Below are 17,495 nucleotides of genomic sequence, written 5' to 3'. Positions count from 1 at the left end.
TGAAAAAGTCTGGATTGTTTTCGGAGATGGTGTGGTTTTTATCATACAACTGCTAAATGTTTACTAGCAGAGACGGCTCGGAAAGTCTGGAGAGGAGCAGAGACTCAATCTGCTCGGAATGATCTTAAAAATACCTGTAGTGGCATTTTTGGAGTTTTGCCCATCATGGGATTTGTTTACCACCTGTCTGATTGTTTCTTGTTTAGTTAACATTTGACTTAATGGGTACAATTTGTAATATTATAGATAGGAATGATGGCCTAAAACAAAAGAAATGGAGATGCAGTTGTAAAAACCTTCATCTTTTAATTAAAAAGCAACACAGAGCAAACAAACGAACAGCAGAGTGTAAGTTCTGTGAAATCGAGTTGCATAGTGACGCTGCAGAGTTTATCTTGTTGGCTAAGAGGAAAATCCAGTGAGTTGTTGTGACAAGACTCAACACGATGACTAAAAACCATGAAGACAAGAAGAAAAGGAGATTGTGAAGAAACGATGCAGAAATGTTGGAAAGAACAAAGCTGTTTGGCACTCAGAAGTCAGTGTGGATGACTGAGACTGTCTAATACACAGGAACACCCCCTACCTACACACACACACACACACACACACACACACACACACACACACACACACACACACACACACACACACACAGTCCTTCAAAGCCAGATTGTGGTCTTTAGTGTAAATAACATGTGCTGTGTTTGATGCAGACAGAATTAATGACAACACTCAGTCCAAATAACAGAGGGCTCATTTCCGTCTGGCCTGTGCTCCGTATGGAGACGAAGACACCTCATGGGCATGGACAACACATTTGTATGTTTGTGTGTGTGTGTGTGCGTGCGTGCGTGGCTGCTCTATATCCTGAAGGACAAAAATAGTTTGTCCACCTTTCTGGCCTTGTCATAAATCTTAGATATTTATTAATTAAAGTTTCATTTGACTTTATAAATTGTTTATCTGTGACATTGTGAACATTGTTTCCTGGGTTATGTTTTACTCTGCACTGCAAAATGTTTGTGCGGATCTGGATCAGGGGGCAAATATTTAACTTTCTTTAATGTAGTGAAATGACGTTTTTTTCAACATTTAAAATTATTTCTCAGAATAATTCCTGGATTTTGATGAAATAAATGACGAATGTTTAGAAGGCTGATATTTATGAGTGTGTGAAATTAAGTGCAGATCTAATTTAAATCCATGAGGTCCATGAGGAGAGAGTGGTGGATGAATGTTGTTTTATTTCTTTAAATGTATTATTTAGATAAAGGTAATGAATGCACATGTATCCACATATACACTTTCTATTTGGATACACTCCTTAAAGAACAAGTACGAGTTTTGTTAATGTACCTACACCATAGTTCACATCTATTTGTTGCAAGCTTCTGTCTCTCGTTTCATGTATTTGTCTTTGTTAATTCAATTGCTTCCACTTGAGCCGGTGTTTTATTATTGTGTGCGTTTGTGCACCGGCCTGCCGCGCCCTTGGCTCCGGCCAGCGGCGGGGCTTGTTTGGCTGCCAGTGCATCTTCCTGCTCCAGCGGTGACACCACTCTGTGAATTAAAGAGCCAGAGGGAGCCAACTGTCTCGTTCCGCGGAAAGTGAAAATTACTATCCTGCCTTTAAAGACCTCTTACATTGTTGCTCGACAGGTAGACCTCTCTGTTCCCGCTCTGTGACTCAGTGCTTACTCACAAACCCCCAATGCAAGAGCAGTCAGTTCACCTCCACCCACCTCTGTGTTGTGGTGCTGGAGCGGCAGCCTGCCTCAAAGAACGCAGGTTTATTGCCTCCGAGATAGCTTGTAATGGCTGACTGAGACGAGGGGGAAGTGGTGACTACACAGACAATTACAAAACATGGGAATGGTGGAAACAGTTGTGCGTAATCCTGCCAGGGGCAGCAGGTGATATGCCTGTTATGCTTGCCACATTTACAGTATTGCTTTCTAGTAGAACCTTGACTCAGTCACAAAGATCTTGTCAGTCACTTCTGCTGAGCAGCGGAAAGATTTCAGATCATCATGCAGACTGAGAGGAGAGGAGAGGAGTTTGTTTACATGTCTGTGGTTTATTTGGTTATTGCATTAAAGAGTAAGCTCTTCCAAAGTACGGAAATTAGTGGTATCAGTCACTGGGAGGCACATACCTTCACCAAGGCCCAACAAGCTGCACCGAATAACACACACCCATAGATCACATCGGTCCCCTAAACGTGTCTGTTTTTTTTTTAAACAAGATCCATGAATTGTTCCTTGAGAAAATAGGTATTTGCTCTGCTATCTGCTCTTTCAAATATGGTAACTTCTACAAGAAGGTGCAGGACAATGTACCAAACTCGAGGTTTCAAAATGGCAAAGTGTGATGTCGCGTTGCGTTGACACTTGGTAGAAAGTGTTAGAAGAGGTGGAGGCGGAAATGTCAAACTGTTGCTTTTAATTCATGAGTTGATGGTTATTTTTCAAGCATTGAAGCTAAAGAAAGCTTTCTGGTTTTAGGAGAAGTGACGTGGAGGTTTATAAGAATAATGAGACGTCTGAATGGCGAAGTACTGAACAACAGGTCAACCTCGCGTGATGCTTGAACAATAAATGATTTAAACTCAATTCAGTGTTCCTTGGTGGAGTTTCTCCTCCACAGGTGTGCATTTCATGTCCTGAGAAAATTAAGACAGCAAAAAATGAGGTTGGAATTTTAATTTAAGAAGGTTGGTCTCAGAGTTCAGTGGAAAGCTTTCTCTGACCCCTCTCCATTCTCGGAAACTCGCGTTGATTGACAGTGCTTCACCCCCCACCCCACCCCTGTCCATTGTTTTACCATCAATTAGACGGATTGAATCCCCACCGTCAATTAGGCAACTTCTTGAGTTCCGCTGCGCTTTTCATTCAGCGAGAGCGAGCCATCTCCGAATCCTAATGACGCCTCCCTCTCTTTGTGTCGCCATGTGCTGCTGTGCCAGCTAAGGTGTCACACCAGCTGAAAAGAAAAGTGTCTCCATCCAAACAGTATCACGCTTCTCTCCCCAGGGATCAATAGCCCCTTCTTTGTGTGGTGAGAGGCTCAATTATTCATGGCCAGGTATTAAAAAATGCAAAGAAGTAGCTGTCACTTAGCGCACTCTCTCTGCTCTGGCTCACTGTGATGATCCCGCACGAAACATCGGGGTTCCTGTCAGTGACTCAGTCTTTCTGTGTAACCTGAGCATCGGCTTCGCGCCTCCACCGGCACCTTCCTCTCGCTTATTCACGCCTGGCCCTGTGGTGTGTAGTTACCGCTCGGTTACTCGATCCCTGTCCTTGCCGGTTTCCTTTTCACAGCCTCATGATTAGGCCCTATTGTGTGTCGGACCCTCCGTTTGACACCTCAGGTTGGGTATCTGCCTGCGCCAAATTTTCCTCCGATGCCACAGTTTCGCCCACTGCTGCTTTGTGGGCAAGAAATTTCGAACTTGAATCCAGCTGAGCTCACAATTACTGCCTTTCTTTGGCTATTCATGGAATGGAATTGTAAGAAGATGTGCTTAAATCAATCGATATGATTTAATCGACAAACTTCTCTTGTCTAGTTAATCAGTCAAAGAAACTGGAATCAGTTTATAAAACATCAGGTAAATCTGCTTTCTGTTTGATTATTTATTTGAAACAAATCATAGATTATTACATTTCTTTAATTGTGTCAGTACTATTATTCAGCTTTAATCGTGACCCAATACAAATAAAGCATCCAAGTTTTTACTGCAGTCAAACGTCAGCTAACACATTTTCAGTCTCACAACCAACTAGTAGATTTAGCGTGTGTGCTGTTGAAAAGAAAGGTGCTTGATTAACTGATGAGCAAACATAAGTCCTCGCCTTACAGCGGCTCCTGGCCGATGTCCAGCGCTCGACGCCCTCTCCGTGCCCTGAGGACATGGGTCGGATGGTAACTAGAACCACTGAATTTTTAATTAGGCAAAGTGATAGTGAGACATTTGACATTTACAAAATAACACACCTGCTGACATACCAGAGTCAGATTCAGTGACTGGATTTACAGGAGCGCAACGTAAAAGTATGTCAAACACATCTCAGCAGTTTGGTGCATATGAGTTGCACATACATGTGGAACAGGTGTAATGAGGAGGAATTGAAGCCCTAAAGCTAATATTCTGGAGTCAACTGTCAAATTGAGCTTTGCACCATCGCTATCTGAACGAGAGGCGTTCAGGCACAGTGTTGAGTTGTAGGTCTCCCACACATTTGAAGCGCTCAGAGACCAAAACACAACAGAGTCACTTATGATCATTTCAGACCTGCACTGAAGTCCGAACATTTTCCTTTACATTGGAACAATGTCGTTGTTGTTGTGAACGAGTCTGCCCCGAACAATCTCCTGCTGTGTTTTTCACATGTGAAAAACACACGGAATATGTCTGGACTCAGTTTTCTGGAGTCTAAATATGTCTAAAAACAGCTGTAGTTGGATAGAAATACACGCCAGGCTACATTTACAGGTATATACCCCAGGCTTGTTTAAAATAGCATTCAAATTCAATTCTAAACATTTTATTAATCCGACTAAGAGCAATAGAAATGATTGTATTGATGAGATGGAGGACCCAAAAAAAAATGCAGCTCAAAATGTGTTTCATCTTCAGCCAGTTGTCAGCGTCTGCATTTGAGTCCCACTGCTCAGGATGTTAACGGTGCTCGTCTGTACGTGATAATAGACCCCCCCAGCCCTGAACGCAGTTTACAAGTTTTTCCTCTGGTGTCTGCTGGTAATTTAGCACCGTGTTTCCCGCACATCTCACTCATGGAATGTTGTGGCTTTAGATTCGATAACTACATTACAGTCATGAGGATGTTTGCTGCGTATGTCACATTTGTTTAACTGTTCGTCATTTGGAGGTTGCTCTCGCTCTGAGTGGTTTGCGTTGTAGTCGGCAGCAGGATAAGATCACTGTGATAAGTAGTTGATGAGGTGGTCAGTGGGAGGAAAAATCCATTTTGCTGCTCTGTGAAACTCTTGAACATCACCATCTCTGTGACCTCCAACCTCTCTGGAGAGCAATAAAAGAGGAACAGGGGATTTCTACTTCAGGGAACAATAGAGATGTCACATAATATTATGAGATATGTTAGTCCACTGTTCTCTCCATTAAAGAAGCTCTGAGAGAAACAGAGGAGTTTCAAGTCTGGGTAAAAGTGGACGTTTCTGCCAAATACTTACTCAAGCAGAAGTTAATGACTTCCAGACTGATTCTAATCAGTAAAACATGTCAGCGTCACTTGTAACATCTGTAAAAATGTTGCATATTGCTAAATACCACATTCTGAGCAGACAGGCTCATTGAAGCTCCACATTCCCAGCTCACATCAGGCTGCTCATTGACATAATTTAACTATCTCAACCCAGTGAACCTTAAAATTTATTCTTTCTCTCATTTGAAAAAGTCCCACATGCAGGACATCCGTTCTCCTTTTTACCGAAAATCCTTGAATTGATGTCTGATGAGTAAAATATTGAAATCTTAAACGGCTCCTTATAAAGGTCCTGTGTGTAAGATGTAGGTGAAAGGAATTTTTGGCAGAAATTGGATATAAAATAATCCTAGTGATGTTTTTACTGGAGTGTAATCATCTAAATTGTATGAATTGTTGTTTTCGTTACCATAGAACGGGCTCTCTATATATACATGGAGGGTTTGTCCTCTCTGTGGAGGCCGCCATTTTTACTGTCGTCCAAACTGGACAAACTAAAACCTTTTGAGTTTTCATGACAACTGAAGTTCACCATTGGTTCTCTTTCATGTTTGGAAGGGGAGGGTGAAATGAAAGCATCTTAAGTCTGTTTGAATGTTTACCTTTTTCCAACTCCTCTTTGCATTTCTTTGTAATCCTTCATCATAAAGCAAGGCAGATCGGCAGGTTGTTAACATGAGCTACTGTTCACACTTACTTTACTTCATTCTGGATGCAGAATAGTTTAATATGGTTAATTTTTGCTGTGATTGTTAATTTGTCGTGCTTTAATTTGTTTCAGACGATGAGCGATAGACCGTTCATCCAGAGACTGTTTCGCCCTGTTTCACCTGAAGGCAACGTGCACACACTTGGCAACTTGCTTAAAGAAATGTACCCAGATGCTATACCAAATGAAGGTAAGTAGGACGAACACACACAGACACACACACGCACACACACACATTTTTGACAGTGAACAACATAAGAAATCCCAGACAAATTTGAGAATTAAAAGATAATATCACCCACACACTCACGCCTTATTTATGTTAAACATTACAGGAGATAACAGTGTCACGTACAGTATCAGCCATGTTTGATTTCTTCCTGCTTAATCAAATATGGTCGCTGTCGCCCTCCAGAAGTGAGAGAAGACAGAAGCACCTCTCGTCTCAGGTTTATTTTATTTACACAGCCACACGACACATGTCAGAGATCCACTCTCTCTGATAATACACCCACTGGGGGGTAGATGAGGGCAAATAGTGGCGGCTGCCTGAACAAGTGAACAAAGAGGAGGGCGGAGGTGATGATGAAGAGATAGAGAAAGAGATTCTTCTTTTAGGTGGAAGGAAAACTTCTTGTAATAACTAGAACTACTGTCATGTGTATTTCATGACATACAGTGAACCTGATAACCTTCCAAATATAAAAGTTTTTAAGATGAGCCGAGACTTACTTTATTTATTTTGTTAGTTATTAGAATTTGTACAAATAAGATAAAAACTCTAAAAAGAATCTTGATACCAGAAGCTGTAGCCCTGTGTGTTTAAAAAGGGCTGTTTGCTGGGTCTGGGTTGAGCTGGTTGCAGGTTTTCTTTCTGAAACTATAAAAGTGACCCAGTAATTGAGTCGCTGCAATTGATTGTTGATTCAAATAATATATATATATCCCACATTATTGTGCCGCAGAAAACAACACACATATTTAAAAATCCTAAAACACTCAAGGTAAAACTGTCAACATCAGCAAATACGTGTTGATTCAACTTTGTAACATACATATTTTGTTTTTAACGTGTGTTTATATGGACAGTCAAAGTGTAGTGGCAGAGGAGAGGGGGAGAAAAACAGAGAGAGGGAGAGCGGCAGTCTAAACAGGGTCTGCAGAGAAGGAGAGAGGAAGTAGATAAGGAGACAATAGTGTGTTAGGACAGAGGACCCGCAGGAGACTCACCTGCACAGACGAGACAGAAGCATTACCCTCCCCTGTACCTGCCGACCTGTCTGTCCAACATTCACTCTCATTTTTTCACATTTTGCTTTATTTTATTCTACATTTCTACATTTGATGGCATAAAAGAAATAAGATTTTGTGAAAGTGTGACTGAAAAGATGCAGCTGCATTGACTAAACAAGAAGGAAGCTAAATGTTTATAGCAACAGGCCCGGAGATGACGCTAACCCTACTACACATGTACTAGTCATGTAACTGCAGTTTTCCACCACAGGCTGCACCGCGGAGCTCAGCCAGAATAGATCTTCCAGATCTCTTTAAATACATTTAAAAAAAAGACGTATTGACAGTGGAGGTGGAACGTGTTGTTTAATCGCATGTGCAAAACATCCAGGAAGGACTCTGTGGCAGACTGTAGTAGTTGTTACCACGATAAATGTTGATGCAACTTATTTACCAAAAGGACCAACATTGTTTGTTTCTGCTTAATGTGCCGTGTGCAATGAGAGAGCGATGCCAACAGGTTCATGAGAAGTTGCTGTTGTGTTGATTCTGAGTGTTTACGTGAGGTTTTCCTTTTAAAGAGCTTTTCCTCCACTGGGATAAATCTAAATTACTCTCTTGCAGAAGTTTTTGTCATGGTTGCACAGCTGATACATTTGAAACCCTCCTTTGTCTTTGGCTTCAGGCAGCGTGAAATCCAGCCATCACCTGACATCTCTCAACAGTATCAGCTGCCAAGTGCAATGATTTGACCCCCACATGTTTTAAATTCATCTAATTTGTAATGTAGTTTTTGGCCAGTTTTAACATTTGTTTAAAATTTGTGTGGCTGTTGTGTGGAGATATCTGCTTCCTCTTCCTTTTTCTTTCTGCCTCTACATTTTCCACGATCTAAGACACATTTTTTTCCTTTGATTGTCTATCTCTCTCAGGTGTAGTCTTCAACATTTTCCCTGTCTGCCGTAGACGTCTTTCATGTCTTTGACGCTAAGTCTCTGCTTTTCTCTGCTCTCTTCCCTCCCAGAGGAGTCTGCCAGCCTGCCTGGCTGATCAAGGTGAAAGTGGCCCTTTTGTCTCCTGTCGTTTGTTTGGTTTCCACCTCTTCCTCGGCTGGTAGATGAGTCGGGTGATAGCCGGGGATTATGGCGGCGTGTTTGGATTAGAGAGACCAGGACGTGTGTTCAGGGACGGGGCGGGGCAGTGGTGGTGGTGGAAGGGGGTTTGCTGGTAGTATTGTTCACAAGTTCAGAGGACTTTTCTTTTCTGTCGGGACCCTAACATATAACAAAAAGAAAAGCTGGGGTGCTCTGTGTCTCTGATCTTTCAAACATCAAATAATAAAGTTTTTCAAACAGTCTCCTGCTCTGTTATGTCTGAGAGGAGGATTGGTGTTGACCCCTGTGGGACCCAGAAACCAGTCGCAGCAAACAAATGGGGGTGGATCGAGTTAGTAAGAAAAAAAGACGGGAATTCCCTAATCATTCTCATGCAGTGGCCAAAAAGTCTGTGACTCCATCAGGCCGATGTTCCGCCTCATGCTGCGGGGAGAAGAACTCAGAATGTGACTGTAAACCGGTCAGCATTGACATCTGCTGCCGTCTGGTGTTTGTGTTTTGGAGCCAGGTGTGTTATTGAGCAAGGTTTTGGCAGGAATTTGGTTGATGCTGCCCACACATGACACAGCGAACATGCACCGACAGACAGTTCTCATAAAGCGAGCTTATTTTTCCTCAGATTTGTCGGAGGTGAGCCTAATTACGAAAACACCCACATTGATTATTGTCTATGAATAATCTGAGGAAACCCCCCACCCCTTTCGCCCCCACAACCCCACCCCGACCCCTCCCTCCCCACAGCATCCTTACGCCCCCTCCACTCCATCTCAGTCACATCTGTGGTACAGCCCACTCACCAGCGGCAGGCTTCTCCTCGATGGCTGCATCAGGAACCAATGCATCTTGTGCTCAAGGGGGATATGCTGGTTTCAGTGGTGGTTTTGATACAGCAGATAGTGGGTTATGGTTCATGTGCGCGGGTGTGTGAGATGTGCACCAGACAGGGGAATTCAAGCTGAATGACTCGCACTATTGTTGATTAAAATGTTATCCGCTGAGATCTTTCTTTTCTTTATTGTGTCTGTGCAGCTTTACTGTAAATAGGCTGCAGACGTTTTGGTGGAATTCAGGAAGGTGTTTGAGATTTTACCTTAAAAATCATTTAAAAAAACAGAAAACTATTCTGCTTGAATCTCTGAAGTCGTTTTCAGACATGAATTCCAGAAAATGTGCAGAAAATTGGGTTCAAACATTTTCCAGATGTTTTCTTTCACATGCAAAGCAGCAGCAGGAGATTGTCCGGGTCAGACTCATTCACATCAACAGGACCATGTGCGGCACATTCAGGCGAGGGGTGGAGCCTGGGTAGAGCGGCTCTGACTTAACACTGACTGAAAGAGTATGTAATGTTTATTATTTTCATGCCAGGCAAATCGTGTTTAAAGTTAGCTCATGCACGATCAACAGAAGTTTTCTCTCTCAACATTTGCTTGTTCTCGCTTCTCAAACGTGAGGATTTGCTGATTTCTGTAACTATAGATTGATAATATTCGGGTCGGACAGAATTATTAATTTGAAAATGCCGTCTTGGGCTGTGGGAAATTGTATTTGTCATTTTATCACAATTTTGACATGTTTTAGACTAAATTGGTCGATGATTCCTTGAAAAAAAGGATATTCAGTTGAGAACCAGGCGTTATTTTTGTGCACCAGTCCGTCAACAGTCGGTTATGACCAGTCAGTGTGACCAGCTGCCAGTCATGCAGTCAGACTGTGTGTTTGGCTGTGAGGAGCGCGCTCCATTGCGGTCTTCCTAAATCGTGGTTGGCCTCGCTCGGTTGACAAAACATGTCGTCTTGGCCAGACGTTGTGCACCACTCAACCACAGGGCGTGTGTATCAGAGTGTGTGTATCTGAGTGTGTGTCAGTGGTTGTATTAGTTCCATTTCATGCAGTCGCAGTTGCTTTCCAAAGAAAACCAGATATTAATCATTTAATCATTTTTCATCAGCAGGACTCACTCTGCCTCCGAATGATATCAAGAGCACAAGCGCCCATATGCGGGATACTTTAGCTTGGTTTTTCTACTTTGGGAGGAATTGGAGACGTGTCGTCCATCTTTATTTATTCACCGTCTTTGCTCTGAATACATTTCTGTTTATTTTGTTCCTCCTTAAATCACAACAGAAATGTCAGAATTACATGGAGCACAACCTTCAGCTTTCAGCTTACACACATGGCTTAATGAAACGCTTTGATCTCGGCTACCTGTGATACGAATGTGAGTATATGAGCGAATTGAAACTGTCAAAGTTCATTCTTCAACATTACTGGAAATTGTAAGAGTAGCTGTTTTCTCTCCACCTTCCTTCCTTTTTCTACTTTCTGAACTTTGAGTGTAACACGTAACACGTCTCTGCTGTTTTGATGTCGCAGCTGTTAACAACATGTTTATTGCCGGAATTCAAACTGAGCATGATGACTGAAATACGATAAAGACTGACCATGTGTTTCTGTTTGATGTAGGTGCAGGTGGCTCATGATGATCGTAATATGTATTTTAGCGTGTGTATGTGGGAGAATGTGTGTGCGAGGGGGCGTGGCCCTCTGTGAATTTCCCCCTTTTGTCATAGTGAGATTGTGAAAACACACCTACTCCACCCACCCCTGCACGCCTACACATTCTTGTCAGGCACGAACTGGGGCTAAAAGTTAGAGATTGGTATGAAACACCACCCAAGTGTGTGTGTGTGTGTGTGTGTGTGTGTGTGTGTGTGTGTGTGTGTGTGTGTGTGTGTGTGTGTGTGTGTGTGTGTGTGTGTGTGTGTGTGTGTGTGTGTGTGTGTGTGTGTGTGTGTGTGTGTGTGTGTGTGTGTGTGTGTGTGTGTGTGTGTGTGTGTGTGTGTGTGTGAACCAGAGAAAGTGTGTTTTCATTCTTGGTGTCTTATGGGGGATAACACCTTTTACTTTCTGTGCAGCTGAAGATTTTCTCTCTCTCTCTCTCTTTTGTGACCAAATTGACTTCAATGTTGATCAACTCACATCTGGTAAAACTTTTGAAGCAGTTTCACTGTAATCGTCTGACAAAGTGAAAAAAAATAAAATAATATCACCTTTTTAAAGTTACGCCAATGTAAGTTATGAACTATATCGTAGTTGTAGATAATCAAAAAGAAGAAGAAACAACAGTTTCAATAATTTTTCTCGGATTATTTTTGAAGAGGAGAATACACACTTTTTAAGATGTAAACCTTGATTTTATATCGTCATGCATCAGTGTGTTTCGGTGTTTCTCCTGCTGTAAAGCACAGTTAAGAGAAAACCAGCTCATCTGGTGGCGAAAGAAAAAGAAACCGCAAGAGAGCTGCAGATGATGCAACTGAAGTTTGTCCCTTCAAGTGATTTTTAAAATGAACTGAGTTTAAACATCGGTGTTTAATCTCATTCATCTCAACTGACATTTCATTCATTTCAGCGATGACTCTTCAACTTCCTCTTCAACTGTTTTCAATACTAGTTAGCTAATATCCAAGCAAATGGTCTCTCCAGTACTTTTTGTGATTATACCTAATTTATTTCAGTAATTAATTTATTTCTTTAAAACCACACATGCAGTAAAGCTCCTTTTCTTCTTGCGTTCGACGGGAACTACAGGTTGAACTTTAGCTGCTTTCCATTTTCTTCCCAAACCTGTGGCTCAGTGGTTTTAGTACGGCAAGCCAACGATACAAACAAGTTCTCCACCTTTCACTCCTCAGACTAAACTCAGACACCACTTTGTTCGGTTTCTTCTAATCTACCAACAATCCTAAATATTTCCTGTTTGTGAATGAGCTGGTTTTGTCCTCACTCATCCTGCATGGTTTATTCATTTGCTCCAGTGACCAAGATGTTCTCTAGAATTTACAGTTAATCGTTTTTTTAATTTCAGCAGCTGAAATCAGTACATTCTTCTGTTTGCAATTCTCGTTAAAAAACAAACCATCATAAATACACACTGTGTACATAAGGAGATAGAGGAGATGCCTTCCCCTGCAAAACTATTTTTATTGCAGTAAAAATGTGAAATTATATGAATATATTGTTACATATCCATTATATAGCCCATTATGAATAGGTTTACAGAAATCCTGGAGCTTTGTCAACTTGTGCATTTTGATAAAATAAATATGTGACTGTTGGATGTATGTGTGACATTCTGATTTTATATATATATATAATATATATTATTTAATTATTTATTTATTTTTAAAGGAGCAGTGATCAGTAAAGGCTGGTACCTCTGACACACACCTCTGTCCTGAGTGTGCACATCTGTAATTTCTCTATTTCTCTCAAGAACAGTTTTAACACACTGCAGTTTGTCGCCAGTCAGCAGGTGTAGGGCGGAGCTGCGTCTCAGAGCGACAGTTAACGCTCTGCCTCAACCGCCCTCCTGATATTACGTGGAGCTAAAATGTCACGAGCACGATGGGTGAATGAGGACACACACTCGGGTTGTGTGTCTCTGTGTCTGTGTGAGTGAGTGTGTGAGTGTGAGAGAGATGAGGTCAAAAGTGATTGACAGGAAAAGGCCCGTAATTGTCTGTCGTTCTCACGCACATGCAGATGTCCTGAATGTGTGAGAGAAAGTTGTCATTCTTGGCTAAAAGCTGAAGAGGCACTTGCATGCCCCCTAACATTTATTCCGTCTTTCAAATTAAACAGAAAGCGTTAATTAAAATCTCTGTCTCTCAAACCAACCACAGTGGAAACAGCTGTATTAACTGTTTTCCCGTTAATGCTCTTCTTAAACACGGTTTCTGTTTTTAAGGCCTATCAAAACATGCGTCACCTTCATGCTGCAAAAACTGCAAAAATATTTGTCTCGAAACATGAATCACTACGGAGGTGAGAGAAAATTCTTATTGGTCTTTACACAGCTGAGCATGTTCCGAGGTCTGAAGGGTTTCTAGTGAAACCAAAGCAAAATGTTAAGTTAAAAGATTTAATCCAGAGTTAAATTTCCCCTAAAGATGAATATTTTTATACATCTTTGTAGGAAATTATAATATTTAAAGCTAAAGTGACAGAAAATGTTAATAACCTGTGTGCATGCAGTTTTTTTTTAAAGGCACTCTGTTTTTACTTTGTGACATTAGTCATCGTCAACTTGATCAGGAGGGAGAGAGCTCTTAATAACAACACCTTAAACAACTGTTTGAATAATAATGTGAAAATAATGTTGTAATACATTTAAAAAATATATTTAACAAATATCACAGTGTCTCCAAATCCTGGAAAATTGATTTTATTATGTGAAGTCAAAGTGTTTGTCTTCTTTTTTGTGGTTTCTTGTTTTGTGATTTTCTGGTATCAGTTCTGACGAGTCATGCAGAAACAAGACAGCACTTTGATTAACTTTTCATTTTTTCTCGCATTTTAATACGAAAATCACTCAGAGAGAGAAAAAGGAAACAAAGAGCAAGAGATAAGCTGTGGTTTGTAAATGAAGCCAAAACGTCCTCGATATGAACGCTGCCATTTCGTACCAAGTTTTTCGTCGATCATTATGTTTGACCTCGTGTTTATATCATCAGATCACTTATTAAAACCAAACTTGAACAAACATCAGCGTGATAACAACAACCTAACACCGAGGAGGCAGGGTTCATGTCCTCATATACTGCAGCCAGCCACCAGGGGGTGATTGAGACGCTTTGGTTTGGGAGCCGTTATGTCGTCCATTTTTATTGACGGTCTACGTTTTTTTTTAGATTCAAGCTTCGTGACATCACTTCCTCCTGGTGAAACGGCTTCATGTGAAAAAATGAAGGTCGGGCGTGATTAAAATTCAAATCGTAATTCTCACGATGGCTGAGAACGTCGAGAACGCTGCTGCTTCTTGTAACGGATGACTTGCGGTCGCAGCCTTGCAGTAACGGCCGATCTCGAGGAGGTCACCGGGCTGCAGCGAAGGTGGCGCCTGTCTGAAAGTGCGAACTGTCAGAGTGAAAGTTTGAAATTCAAATGCACTCAACGACGAACGCTAAAATAATCAACTGTCACTTTGCACTGGTTCATAACTGACACACACACACACACACGCACGCACACACACACACGCATGCACGCACACACACACACGTATGCACGCACACACACACACGCACACACTTTCTCTCCTCACTCTCTCTCAGCCACCACACCCGCGGTATCACTGATCCTTGATGTGGTCGTTCTCACCTCATCTTACTATCTCTCTCTTTTCTCTCCCTCTATCTAATTTTCTTTATCTTGTCTTCTTTTCTCCTCGGTCGTCTCTTCCCCCTTCATTTGTTTACCAGTTTTATTTCTCTTCTCATTTCTCCTTTTCATCGCTTTCTTTTCCCTTTTTAATCTGATTTGCTCGTCTCCTTTCCATTTTTTTGTCCTTTCCTTACTCTCTCTTTTCATCCTCTGTGTCTACGCTTTTCTTCTTTTTCCTTCATACATAGTTATAAACCGTTGAAATTAGAAGAACGTTAAATAAATGGCTAATTGTTTTTAATGTCTTTTTCCGTCTCTCTCTCCATCCAGGTGAGTCAAAGCATTACCAGGTGGTGATCCACGGCATCGAGCCGCTGCTGGAGACGCCTCTTCAGTGGCTCAGCGAACACCTGAGCCACCCTGACAACTTCCTGCACATCTGCGTTGTCCCCGTTCCCACTGACTGAGATGACACCATGAAACATAGATCGACCAGCCGATGCACCAGCCCGTCGCATCTCCCAGGAAACGGTCTGCGCGCGAAGCGGTGGAAAGTCTGAACTAACGAGACTCTGAAACGAGACGGAGATCAGAATGAAAAGAAAAGGATGTGAAGGAGGTGTTGAACAAACCTCCTTTTACATCTTGTTTATTTATATTTCTACTCCTACGACCACTACTACTCCACTCAGAAAACTTAATTTTAGGACGGGAGGAGGAAGAGATCCTCTCTTCCTCTCCTCCTCCTCCCCTTCCGAAAAGATGAGAAGATTCCTCGGAGTGAAGAGATTGACGTCCAATTTTTCTACTCTGCTGTCTTCACCTCCTCATTCTCTCTTTCTTTATGACCACACTTCCCACAAGAGGAGATGAGGTGAAGAGAACCCTCGTCTTCTCTCCATCCTGACGAAGACTGTGCCGTCGACAGGGATCGGAGAAGTGGAGCATCCAGACCTGATGAATCTGCCTTATGAAGTTTTTTTTTTTTTTATCATCAGCATCTCATCGTTCACACAGTCAGTTTACATCAGAGCCCGAGAAAAATGTTTCTGAGGATTTTCTCTTGGTTTCGCCAACATGGATTAATGTTTATTATGTTTATTGGATCAATGATAAAAAGAGAAGACTTGGATATGAACTAACATCACTGATCATCAGCCCAACGTCTAATTTTGTAATTGAAAAAGGAACTTAACTAACAAACGTTTGCATACTGTCGTCTGCTGCTGTCTATGAATTCGAATTTTAGTGCTGCTTCTTTTCTTTTTCCTCGTTGTTTCATCATCACTTGTGAGATAAATTTCAGTTTCATGTCACTTGGCCGCTTTATCACCACACTTCATTTACATGTATCGAGATCAGTAAAACACAAACCACGTACACAGACATTTTCAAATTCAACACAGGAAAAATATCCATTCTCCGATATAGTGGAAAGGAATATTATCTGGAGTCACGAGACCTGGATCATTATTCAGATCTGCACCGAATTTCACCTGTTGATAGATATTATCTCTCTGCACATACCTGATAGTTCTTTTAAAGATCTCTGCAATATTTCCCAAAAACGTCAAATAATACCGGATCACACATTGTTAAAGAAAGTGGGGGGGGGGGGGGGGGGGAAATCCTGGAATCTGCTCCAAAAGTGAATGAGTCCCACGTCCCACCTGTCAGAGTGTGAAGGAAGCGGGTTCGGTAGTTTTTGCGTCATCCTGCTAAAAGACAAACAAACAGCAATGAAGACAAGCTGCTTGGTGAATGTGATGAAGTGGAATTGACCGTGGATGTGGTTACGTGGACTGAAATCTGCTCCTGCAAACAAACTAAAAACTCAAAAACAAAGTGAAAACGACTCAGATCGTTTTCTCACCAGAGAGAATGAATCAGCTTCGTGCGTTTGTTCCATAGTTTCGTTTGATCTGTTAGTTTTGGTTTCACATTGTAATTTAGGGACTAAAGAATTTTGTCTGACACACGTACGTCCTGTCGTCACCTACGAGGGCTGCGTCTACCTTTGCTCTGATTGGTTTGTAGACAGCGTGTTGTCAGTTGGGGGGCGGGGGTGGTAGTCTTTCTGTTTGAATGGGGAAGATAAATAAAATGCATCTGGTTGCCATGGTAACTTCTTAAAGGGTATAACCCCCAGCATCAGCACCTTCAGGCACAGTACTCCACAGTACTCCACAGTACTACAGTACTCCACACTAGTTCAAATGTACCGAAATGAACGTCGTCGTCGTGGTTCAAACATTAAATCGTCGGAGGTGAAGACTGCAGCTGCTTCCTCTTTTTCTTCTTCTATTGTTTACTGTTGTCTCTACTTCCTGTTATTGGTCCAAAAAGCAGAACTATCCAAAACGTGTTTTCACTCTGCAAACCCACAGAACCATGGTTCAGTTTGATCCAGACCCAGAACACCTCTTCTGCTCTGAGGAACCTTTCACACCTGATAATTGGGTTCAGACTAAACTGAAAAGTTCTGAAACAAACAAGGTGTGAAACGACCCCGAGAACAACGCTGCACTTGCACTTGTTTTTTAATTTGGTGTTGTTTTACCGTCTCTGCGCATTCGAGCATCTTCCAGCTATTTATGAGGCAAAGCGTAAATGCTGGGTGTCGGGAAAGAAACATGGATTCACACATGTTTTCAATAGCAGGTGTTGATTTCTCTTCATCAATTCAACAGTTTTACCGTCTGTTTTTGTCAGGTTCAGCTCGAGCCTCTTTCTCCGCTGCCAAAGTTAAACGAGCATCTGGTTTTGTTTCATTTTAAGAACTGGGCTCTGATATAATGAGACATCAGGAGCGTTTAGCTTTAAGTCTGCAGGCTGTTGGGGCCACGGTCGTTTGACATCTTACATGTGCTCGAAAATGTTTTTGGATTTTTTTTTTTTTAAGCAAAGTTTGCATCTTGTGCTTTTTGTTTACACATCTGCTCATACTGAAATAAAATGTCGTTTAAAGCATTTGTCCGACACGGTTGTTGACTAATAAAAGTGAGCTGAAATATTGAA

General features: G+C 41.7%; 1 protein-coding gene across 2 annotated transcripts in view; it reads left to right on the top strand.

Annotated features, from left to right (window-relative positions):
• atg5 (ATG5 autophagy related 5 homolog (S. cerevisiae)) overlaps positions 1 to 17,495 on the top strand; it is a 26,546-nt gene extending 9,051 nt beyond the window's left edge. The window contains exons 8-9 of one of the 2 annotated variants that reach the window (XM_020093489.2): positions 6,034 to 6,151; positions 14,808 to 17,495. In XM_020093489.2, the coding sequence (XP_019949048.1) occupies positions 6,034 to 6,151; positions 14,808 to 14,944 (255 nt within the window). In that variant the 3' untranslated portion in view covers positions 14,945 to 17,495. Of the gene's footprint in view, positions 1 to 6,033; positions 6,152 to 8,218; positions 8,370 to 14,807 lie in introns of those variants that run through there. The other variant, XM_020093490.2, reaches the window with a different exon arrangement.

The sequence above is a fragment of the Paralichthys olivaceus genome, chromosome 13 (assembly GCF_024713975.1).
Source record: "Paralichthys olivaceus isolate ysfri-2021 chromosome 13, ASM2471397v2, whole genome shotgun sequence".
Classification (NCBI taxonomy): domain Eukaryota; kingdom Metazoa; phylum Chordata; class Actinopteri; order Pleuronectiformes; family Paralichthyidae; genus Paralichthys; species Paralichthys olivaceus.
This window is presented reverse-complemented; position numbering and strand designations above follow the sequence as displayed.